Here is a 10,932-nt window from a genome sequence, read left to right as displayed (position 1 = left end):
CTTTAGGCACAGGGAGAAGGAGACTAATGCCCCTCCAGTCACCACAAAGCATGAGGAAGGCATTGATCAGCAGCGGAAGGGTGGTTTCCCACGAGCCCAGCTAGTGGTCCACGTGCTGACCACGGCACCCACACTGGGAAACAGCCCAGGCCATGCAGAAGCACACATCACGGCGCGAGCATGCTGGGTGGGCGGGCTCACGCTACCTAGGCGACGGACGGAGCTCCTGGTCTCCTTGGCGAAGCGGGAGTTGGACAAGGTCGTCCTCCGGGAGACGAGGACGGGGATGCGGGTGATTGGGGGGCAGTAGCTGGGCACATTGGGGAGGTGCTCCGCCGGGTTTAGGGGGGCCAGCCTGGGGGCCACCTGGCCAGGCGGCTGGTCCCGGACCCGGCCATTCAGCTCCATGTCCCGGCCTGGGGTAGCCATGGTGCTGGGGCCAGGGGGGTCTCAGGCGGAGGCGGGACCCTGGGGACTGCAATGAGGAGCACAGAGTTGGGGGAGGCAGGGGAGGCGGGGATCTCCCCACCGGCGCCAACACAGACCAGCCCGGCGCCCGGCTGCACCTGCAGCAGCTGCTCCCAAAATCGGGAGCATCGCTCTTGTCCCTGGAACTCAATGTCAAATGCACCACCACGTGTTGTGGCTGGTCCTCCCCACAGCTCCGAGGGACAGCCTGCAGCCCCTAACTCCTTGCACTCTGTTAACCAACCCCCGGTAGCATTTCCCACCTCAGGCTCAAAAAAGTCAGAATCAGCCGGGCGGGCACAGCTCAGTGGTTGAGCGTTGACCTATGAACCAGGAGGTCACGGTTTGATTCCCAGTCAGGGCACATGCCTGGGTTGCAGGCTCGATCCCCAGTGTGGGGCGTGCAGGAGGCAGCCGATCAACGATTCTCTCTCATCATTGATGTTTCTATCTTTCTCTCCCTCTCCCTTCCTCTCTGAAATCAATAAAAATATTTAATTAAAAAAAAAAAAGCTCAGAGGGGCATGGAGTCTAGGATGTGCCCTTGGCAAGCTCTGGTCCTAATTTTCACTGTAATATGTTACACGTTTGAGCCAAGCCCCTGCTGGGTGGCAGCCCAGAGAGCTGGGCGGTGGGAGGGGGCGGCTGGCTGGGAGCAGGCTTCCCCAGGCTGCTGGAGTCCTGGGCCTCCGTGCAATCCCCCGGGCCCTTGAACTCCATCACCCGCTTTGATGATGTGGTCCCAGGCGCAGAGGGTGGTTTGCCTGAGGATGGGGCAGGTGGAGGGGGACAGGGATGGTGGAGACGGAGGGAGAGGAGGTGGGGTGGCCCTGCACACACTCTGCCACCTTCCACCCACCACCACCTACCTACTGAGCTGGCGGCTGCGGCTTCTTCCTGTAAAATACACAGTGGAAACAGAAGCTGAGACCAGCACGCCCCACCCCCCCAGTCCTGTCCAGTCCGTCTCCTGGGGCATCCGGGGAGGTGGCCTCCACCTCTAGGGGCAGTGCGTACAGGAGCCCCAGACCCCACCCCGACCTGTCACGTGTAACGAGCCCTGTGCGTGTGGGGACACAGGCACCAGAGCAGCCACCACAGTCCTCCCCACGGGCACTGCACAACTGTGCACAGCCTGCAGGGGGAGGGGTTAGCCCCATTTCACAGAGGTGGCCACTGAGGCCCAGCATGGGGCAGTGACTGCTCCAGGGTCACACAGCCACGTGAGGACTGAAGTACAGGTCCAGCGGCTCCCCACCCACTCCACCAAAGACCCCTCCTAACACCATCTGACCCCTGGTACCCACCGACTTTGCGGTCTCACCACCCTGCTCCCTCTGTCTGGCGGGCATCTCACACGTTGAAAACCCCCATAAACGAAGGAGTCAAGGTCTCAGCCCTTCCACCGAGGCCAGCCCACACCCCAGGGCGGCTGGGGCCAGGCCCGGTGCTGCTCCATACCTGGCAGGAGGCCCTCTGGGTGACCGTCCTGTCTACTCCGCCCGGGTCTGCGCCGGCCTCTGCCACCAGACAGCTATCCAGCAGGACGCTGTGACCCGGAGGGAAAGGGCTGGGGTCAGGCTGAGTGCCAGCTCTGTGCCGGGAGCTGGGGCACCAAGATGCCCTCGAATAGGTCCTCCCCTAGTGAGACTCCCACACGGGGAGGCGGCAGACGCACGTCCTGCTAACGATCCCCCAGTCTGAGACATGTGCTGGGACAAGGGGCCGTGAAGGCCATGGCCACAGTTCGGTCCAGGAAGGAGGGCTTCCCAGAGGAGGTGGCCTGTGAGCTCAACCTCAAGGATGATGAATGAACCACGAGGAATAGGTGGGGAAGGGTGTCCAGGACGGGGGAACAGCATGTGCAAAGGGAAGTGTGCAGGACGGCTTAGGAACTGTCCTCTGGGTGTGATCCAAGGGCACTGTCCAGTGTTCGCAACAGATGCCCAGCATGTCCCTCTGAAGTCTCCTGGCTCCCTTGGTGCTGCAGGCAGGGCAGGGAGTCAGAAAAGGGAGGCCCAGAGAGGTGAACTGGCCTGGCCAAAACACACAGCAAATTGTCACACGCCACACAAACCCTCAAACACAGGCCCTGCATGTGTTCCCACGCGTGAGCTCAGAGCTCCGCTGCAGTATAGAATCCCCTAAAAGTATTGTGGGAACTATGCCCTCCTTGGGCCTCAGAGCACACAGGCCCAGAAATACGCTTCCCACGGCCCAGTCAGGGGCTGCCCAGGGTCCTGGCCTTTCCAGAATCAGGCCGGGAAGTCAATGTGTGGCTGTGGGTAAGTCACCGGGACGCCCTCTGGCTGCCTCTGTTTGCTCGTCTGTCAAATGGGTAGGACTTGCTCAGCCTGCACAGCCTGACTTATCTGGGTGAGCTCAAAGGGCCCCTGAGAATCTCATGGAAAAGTCAAAAAAGACTCCCCATGTCAGGGGTCATTCTCGATTCTCTAACGACTGGTCAGCAGCTTGGTCTGGGGTCCCAAGTGTAAGGGTCGAGCCAGCCTGACCTGGGACGGGCCAGCTCTGCACCTGCTGGCAGACAGCCCTGTCTCGGAGCCTCGGGTCTCTCACCTGGGAGCTGGGATTAATAACAGACGCTGTAGTGCGGCGTCCGGCACAGAACACCAGTGCTAGTCCAATGGCAGCTGCTCTTAGGCTCGTCCTTGTCATCATTACTATTAGTCCCAGAGGAGGCACCTTCTTCAGGGTTAGGAGTCACCCCCGTGGATTGGGGAACGTTTGGCACAAACATCTCCAGCTATCAAGACACCTCGCCAGCCCTACCCCGGCCCTGCCAGCACCACCAGGGCTGTTGGGGGACCTCTGTACCCACAATCATGGTTGCCTCTGGCCCGCAGTGTGCTCGGTGCCTGCCACGACCCCTTTCTGCCGGGCCCGGAAGCAGCAGGCTATCAACTTCCGGAAGGTTCCCAAATCCCAGGGAATTCTACATGGAGGGTCAAAGAGACTGGCTAAGGTGGGCATCCCAGAGGAGCCCCCCCCCCCGCCGCCCCGCTCTCTAAGTGAAAGGGTTAAAGGTGCAGGGAGGAGCCAAGGCAGCCAGCTTGCCAGGGTCTGCCAGCCCCCTCCTCCCCCAAGTCACCCAGCAGGCTGTGCCCCCAAATTAAGGTCCTCACAGTCACCTTCCGCCTTCTGCAGACTCTTCACGGCACCCCAACCCCAAAAGAAGGAAGGGGGAGCCCTTAGGAGATGCAGCCACCTACTTGGGTCTCACTAGCTTTGCCGACCAGGACAGCCATGGTGCAGGAGCTCAGCGGGGGGCGGTGCCATTCATCCCAGGGCCCGAGGCAGCACGAACAAGTGGAGAATTGGACAGCCTACCAGCCCGAGCCTGCGAGCCTGCGCCTGCCAGGCTGGCTCTGGAGCCAGTGCGACCCGGGTGGCGGATGAGCCACCAATTCTTCCTGCTTCTAATCAGATTGTGCGGGCGACTCTGCAGAAGCGCCCCCAGGGAGGCCAGGTGGGGACCAAAAGGCTGCGGTTGCTAGGAAGAGCCGAGCTGGTGCCGGCAGAGACCTGGTCGCTAGGCGACCATCTGCCAGCGTCATCAGTCACCCCTGTGCCTCCACAAAGCTGGCCGGGAGCATCCTTCCCCCACCAGTGACAGCCCAGCGGCTTGCCCACTCAGACCCCTCTAGCCCTGGCTCTGGGATCGCTCGCTCTCTCACCACAGAGCCCCCATCCCTGCCTGAGGCCCGGGCCCGAAACTTCCCTGAGTTTGAAACTCTGGGTAAACATTTGTGTAGGCGCGTGTATGCGGCAGCAGCGTTTGTGGGTAACTGTATTCATGTGCTGTGTGCATGAGCATGCGTACAGGGTGCCGTGTGGGTATCTGCAAGTGTGTACATGTGTGCCTGAGCACACATGGGCGAACATGTGTGAGTGTGATGTGTGTGCTGTGTATGTATGTAGACTTGTGTGTTTGTGCCTGTGTGCTGGTGTGTGTGACAGTGCAGACACGTGTATGTACCTGTGTGCATGACAATACCTGTAGTTAGCGCATGTAGATGTGTGTGAGCACATTGGATCACTGGCCTCAAGAGCCATGGCACAGAAAGGGGCGTAGATGTGTGTGAGCACATTGGATCACTGGCCTCAAGGGCTGTTTCCCTCGGGAGCCATGGCACAGAAAGGGGTTTTCAGGCCTGAGTGTCGGGCGCGCAGGTTTAATGGGGAAACAACTCCCCCACTATGTGCTCCACACAGAGGCAGGTGGAAGGCGGAAGGCAAACAAGGCTGCACTAGGGCAGCTGGCAGCCTCAAAGGTCCTCACCCAGGGCAAGAGCGGTCACCTGTCCGTGACAGCAGCCTGGCTCGGGGGCCCAGAGGGCAGAATTAGGACCAGGTGACAGAAATCCTAAGGAAGCACGCTTAGTGTTGGTGGAAGAAATCACTTCAAAAGCCAGGGGTGCATAGGGATGGAATGAATACACAGCCTCTGCAAGGTGGTGAGCTCCCCATCACTGGAGGGAAGCAAACAGCTGTGTGGCCTCTGGCCGAGGATGAAAAGATTACATGCGACCCGGACAAGGGTAGACTAAATGTAGATGACCCTGAGCAGGCTCCTATGCTGGCCTCAGGGTTTAACTCTTTCCTGGCAGGGACTAAAAATGACCCTCGGTGGGGATTCAAACATCCTACCGCCCCCATTCTCACAGCCGGGCCCGTGACCACCCTGCAGGGCGCTGTTGTTCTCCCCCACCTGACGGGTGTGGGGAGCAGCTCTGTGCAGGGGATGCCCTTGCCCCTAAGAGCAGCAGAGCCTGTGCCCCTGACACTCATGGGGCTTCCCTGCCCCAGGCTACGGCCAGAAGGGCAGGTCAGGGAGGAAGGGTGTGGGCCAGGGGGTACCACAGAGGGCAGAGTGACCAGGAATAGTGCCGGGGGTGGAGCCAAGGGACCCATTCAGTCTGGCCTGATGGGAATACAGGCTTCTCCCTGTCTCAATCTCTCCACAGCGCTGCTGCCAGATCATGCCACTCCCCTGCTCACAAACCTGCAATGGCTCCCCATTGCTCCCAAGAAATTCAGTTCAAGGCCTTTGGGGCTGCTAGGTGATAGGCCTCTGAAGGACTATCACCTAGCAGCCCCACCTCCCTGGGCCACTCCTTAGCCAAGGGCATAGCGCCTTACTCAGGCTCCTCCTCCTCATCATCTTCTTTGTCCTCTTGAATCCAGGAAAACTCCCTGAAATGAGATCAGAGGCAAGAGGTGAGCCCCCCTGAAGATGCACCCCGAGTCCACCTCCTGCCCCAATTTTCAGTAAGATGTCCTGTGACCCCTCGAGATCAGACCTGAACCCCTCAACCAAGAATCAACCCGGGAACCCCCACCCGAGGAGCCCCAGGCTCTCGCTAACAACAAGGCACAAGGGGCCTGTCTCAGCCCCTGATCCTCTCTGGGCCTCAGTTTCCCCCTCTGTGCAATGCGGGGCGCGGGGCTGAGGACCTGAGACCTCCTGAGGATGCACGCACGGGCATGCACAAGGGTGTTTGTTGCAGAATTACTTACAACAACAAGTTTTTGGAATCAACCTAAATGTCCATCAATAGTAGACAGGTTAAATCAATGCTGGCACATCCGTATGACGGAATACGATGCATTTATTTAAAAATAAAAAGTGTGAGCAATCTCTATGTACTGAAGGTGGGAAGGTCTCAAGATAAATGGGTAAATGAATATAGCAAAGTGCAGCTAGGTAGGTGCATGCTATGCTTTGTGAATAAAAAGCATAATAAAAGGAGGTGGGGTCCAAGCTTGCATGTGCTCAGATGGTCCCTGGAATGGCACAGAGGAACCTGGGAAAGGGATGGGTGTCAGGGGGGAGGAGGGAGGGAGAGGCAGGCTTGGCTCACCCTCTGTGCCCTTTAAGTCCTCGAGGTTCTGTACTAAGTGCCTGTTATCCTCCCAGTCATTCCTCAGGGCCTCCCCTGGCTCCCACCTGGACATCTCTTCCCCGGCCTCATTCTCCTCCGCATAAGCTGACACCACCACCTCTGCACCCTGCGGGCTGGCGCTGCCATCCTGAGCCTGGTCCTCCTCCCAGTGAGGGTCGACCTCTTCTAGGATGAGATCATCGGGCTCCTCTTGGCCTCCAGGGAGGATGCTGACTGCAGGGGACACAGGGTGTGGGGGAGAGTGGGCTTGGGGCTCAGTCCCAGGGACCACCCAGGGAGCCCTGGCCATCGCCAGCCATGCGCCAGCCCTCAGCCAAGCAGTGGACATGGCACCATTGTCAGCGGGACCGTTAATAACCGGATCGGCGCTAAGTGATGGGTTGCAGCCCGCGATCAGTCACCCTGTCTCCTGCCATTCGTTTTCCTGAGACCGAGCTTCCGTTACAGCTAGTCTTTGTCTCTCCTTCTTGGCGTCTGTGCAGAAGCAGAAACAATGCTTCTCACCACAGTGTGGCAGGTGATGCCAAAAGACCGAGGCTCGAGGTCCACCTGCACACCCAGGTGCAGGGAGCCTGAATGTCCCCACGATGCAGAGCGCGCTTGCCCGCTGCCTGCTCTCTCGATGCCGCCCCTTGGTGACGGCACACTACACGCCTGTCATCTCAGCACCTGCCTCTGGGCGTCTTCTTCTCCTTCCTGGACCTAGAGGCTCCACCCGCCCAACTTTCTCATGGAGGTGGTCCCACCTTCAGAGAGAATCTGCGGTTTTCAGCATTTCTCCATGTACCCTGGCCCCTGACAGTGAAAACTCTGTGGGCTGTGAGCTTGGCGGAGGTGGGGGCAGGGGAGACTCATCAGGAACCTAAGCCCACCCCCAGGCAGGGAAAGGCAGAAAGGGGGAGGTTGCCGGGATACCAGGTGTTTCCAAAGAGCTCAAGGGGTCTAGGTGGCCCTCACGCCAAGCACGCATGACTAATGGTGACTTACACATGTTTTTTATTGATTTCAGAGAGGAAGAGAGAGAGAGAAGGAGAGAGAAACATCAATGATGAGAGAGAATCACTGATCAGCTGCCTCCTGCACACCCCACACTGGGGATCGAGCCCACAACCTGGGCATGTGCCCTGACCAGGAATTGAACCGTGACCTCCTGGTCCATAGGTCGATGCTCAACCACTGGGCCACGCCAGCTTGGCTGCTTACGCTCTTTAATGTCAATGAGAGCATCTGCTGCTGTCCACTGGCGGTCCCCACGCTGAGGCCAAGCCTAAGAAGAATGGCTCCTGGGAAAACCTGTGTCCCATGGGGACACCAATTCCATGACAGGCTCTCTGCTGAGACAGTCCTTTGTGGGCCTCCCTAGCCTTCCGGTGGGAGTCCTGCTGTCCAGCCTCAATGCCACAGGCTGTGCCCTCTGACCCTCCCCTGCTCTGGTGTCCCCGAAAGGCAGCTCTGGGACGGTGGAAGGGACTCTGATCCCCCCTCGTCCTGCCAGGGGTCACTGTTCAAGGAGGATTGGGGGATCGATGGCCACTCATTCCCGGTCCCTGCAGGTCTTCTCTTCAGAACACCCTTCTTTCCTTCCATCCATCCGTCCGTCTGTCCATCTGTGCTCTCCCAGGCTCCCTTCTCCCCTGTTTCAGAGGCCTCCCGCTGCTGCCACCCCTGAAACAAAGGAGAAGACAGAGGGTGGGTGGCCAGGTGGCCAGGCGGAGGGGCTGAATGAGTGAGTGCCTGAGTGGGTGAAGGCTGGGGAGGCTGGGGCAGAGTGGCGAGAAGGGGGACACAGCCCCTCAGGACCCCCAAAACATAACTCAAGCCGTAACTCCTGTCCCCTGTGAGTGTGACCTTGTTTGGGAAAAGGGTCTTTACAGAGGTCGCTCGTTAAGGATCTCAAGATAAGATCATCCTGGGTTAGGGTGGGCCCCAAATCCAATGCTAGCACCCTTATAGGAGAAAACGGGGTGAGCTGACAGAGGAAGAGGCAGAGCCGGGGAGGCAGCTGCAAGCCCGGGGCACCGAGGAGTGCCTGCAGCCACCAGAAGCGGGGAGAGAGGCATGGATGGTGTGCCCCTCGGAGCCCCAGGAGGAGCCAACCCTGCCAGCACTTTGATCTTGGACTTCTGGCCTCGTGAACTGGGGGAGGGTACGATTCTGCTGTTGGAAGGCACCCAGTCTGCAGCCCCCGGAAACTAACACCGGGTTCCTGGTAGGGGTGTTGAGTTGCCCCATGGCGGCCCCAGGGCCCTCTGCTGACCCCTGACCCCCATGCTCCGGCACACAGGGAGGCCCTGTGTGGGCTGGCTGAGAATTCTGCCTCCCTCCAGAGGAGCAGAGAGAAGGTTAAGAGGAGCCAGGGGGCCCAGCCGGTGTGGCTCAGTGGTTGAGCACTGACCTATGAACCAGGAGGTCACGGTTCAATTCCTAGTCAGGACACATGCCCGGGTTGCGGGCTCAATCCCCACTGTGGGGTGTGCAGGAGGCAGCTGATCAAAGATGTTTCTCTCTCATCACTGATGTTTCTATCTCTCTCTCCCTCTCCCTTCCTCTCTCTGTCAATAAAAACATATTTAGGGGGAAATAGAGGAGCCAGAGGCTCCACCCTCAAAGCTCTCAGCCACCCCAGGGAGGGGTTTCTGTTCCAGGGCACGTTTTCCGTGCGGTAACCTCAGCCGGACTGAGCTGCTGCCAGGCCACGTGGACTCTCGTCTCTGAAAGTCCACGAGAACTTGCCCGGTGACCTTGGGCACAGCCCTACCTGCCCCAACAGGATGGGGGTCCCCGCTCTGTGTCCTCCAGGGCAGCCATGAGCTCCACGAGACTGGGGAGTCCTGCTCTGAGGCCTTCCCCTGCCAATGTCAACACAATCACACAAACCCCCTCGCCCCCTACAGCCGCTGTCAGACCCGAGCTCCACAGTCAGTTGGCCTGTCTGTGCCCCAGGCCACCGCGGCCATTCCAGCCTCAAAGTTCTCATAAAGACCACCACCGGCCTAGTGGGACTGGGGTGGGACGCAGCCTCACAGACACTGTGAGAGCAGCCCTGGGAGGCCCTGAGCCCCACAGTCCCAGTGCCCAGATCCAGGTGGAATAGGGCCACCGCCCTCAGGGCCTGAGCTCCGCTTTGCCCACCTCTAGCATTCATCACAGGCCTGGCACATAGCAGGCCCTCCTTTACATGTGTGAACGAGTGAATGAGCAGATGAATGGAAGGATGGATGGATGGATGGATGGATCAGTGGATGGATGGATGGATGGATGGATGGATGGATGGATGGATGGATGGATGGATCAGTGGATGGAAGGATGGATGGATGGATGGATGGATCAGTGGATGGAAGGATGGATGGATGGATGGATGGATCAGTGGATGGAAGGATGGATGGATGGATGGATGGATCAGTGGATGGAAGGATGGATGGATGGATGGATGGATCAGTGGATGGAAGGATGGATGGATGGATGGATGGATCAGTGGATGGAAGGATGGATGGATGGATGGATGGATCAGTGGATGGAAGGATGGATGGATGGATGGATGGATCAGTGGATGGAAGGATGGATGGATGGATGGATGGATCAGTGGATGGAAGGATGGATGGATGGATGGATGGATCAGTGGATGGAAGGATGGATGGATGGATGGATGGATCAGTGGATGGAAGGATGGATGGATGGATGGATGAATGGATGGATGAATGGATGGATGGATCAGCGGATGGATGGATGGATGGATGGATGGATAGATGGGTGGATGGGTGGATGGATAGATGGATGGATGGGTGGATGGATGAGTGCCCTGTCTTCCACAGGCCTTTCCTGAGGCCACAAAATGAAAGACGAGCAGATTTGGGGCCCTAGCTCACCCCTCCTGCCTCAGCCTCTCCCCGAGTCCCGATGCAGGTCTGAGACAAAAGGCAACACACTCACCTGCCTAACCTGGTCACAGGTGAGGGGATACCCTCCCAGCTCGAGGCAGCTGAAGTCTGTGGGGTCCAGTTCCCTGTCGGTCTCCCCTCACCCCTCAACCAGCGACTGTGCTCGGCCAAACCCGCCGGCCCAGCTGCCAGGGGCAGTGGGGAACTCTCTCTGGTGTCCCAGCAGGACAGGCTACTCTGCATGGAAGCTCAAGGCAGGCCAAGTCCGTCCCCTCCTCCCCCTCCCCAGCCTCCAGCAGGGCCTCCAGCCACCATCTGCTCTGGGCCGGCTCTGGCTCCCTGGCCAGGCTGACCTGAGGCGGGGCCTCGGAGCACAGGCTCCTGCAGGAAACCCTGACTGTGGCCCCGAGCGGGTGCAGGCCTGGCAGGGGGCAGCCCACGGCCCTGCGCGCTCAGGCCAAGCAGCCCTCCCCGAGATGCACAGGAGCACCCACCAACGTGTCACTTACTGGTCTGCACCTCACACGTCCCAGGGGCGCCAGGCTCCTGCACGGGGAGAAAGGGGAAAGCCATGTGGCCTCCCCACCGGCTTCCCCGGTTCCACGGTCCCTCCCGCACACGCAGGGGCGAGAGACCTTCCTTCTCCCCATCAGGGACCCCCC

The 10,932-nt window shown here is 59.4% G+C and overlaps 1 protein-coding gene across 1 annotated transcript in view; it reads right to left on the bottom strand.

Moving 5' to 3' along the window:
• The window catches only part of CNGB1 (cyclic nucleotide gated channel beta 1), a 53,237-nt gene that overhangs the window by 33,675 nt on the left and 8,630 nt on the right, over positions 1-10,932 (bottom strand). The window contains exons 12-16 of the mRNA XM_014545542.1: positions 10,780-10,816; positions 6,437-6,605; positions 5,629-5,682; positions 1,930-2,017; positions 1,338-1,365 (exon numbers count right to left, since the gene is read on the bottom strand). Of these exons, the coding sequence (XP_014401028.1) occupies positions 1,338-1,365; positions 1,930-2,017; positions 5,629-5,682; positions 6,437-6,605; positions 10,780-10,816 (376 nt within the window). The remainder of the gene's footprint in view (positions 1-1,337; positions 1,366-1,929; positions 2,018-5,628; positions 5,683-6,436; positions 6,606-10,779; positions 10,817-10,932) is intronic.

Source organism: Myotis brandtii, unplaced genomic scaffold (genome assembly GCF_000412655.1).
Source record: "Myotis brandtii unplaced genomic scaffold, ASM41265v1 scaffold411, whole genome shotgun sequence".
Taxonomy (NCBI): Eukaryota; Metazoa; Chordata; class Mammalia; order Chiroptera; family Vespertilionidae; genus Myotis; species Myotis brandtii.
The sequence above is the reverse complement of the archived record's forward strand: the minus strand, read 5'-3'. Positions and strand labels throughout refer to the sequence as shown.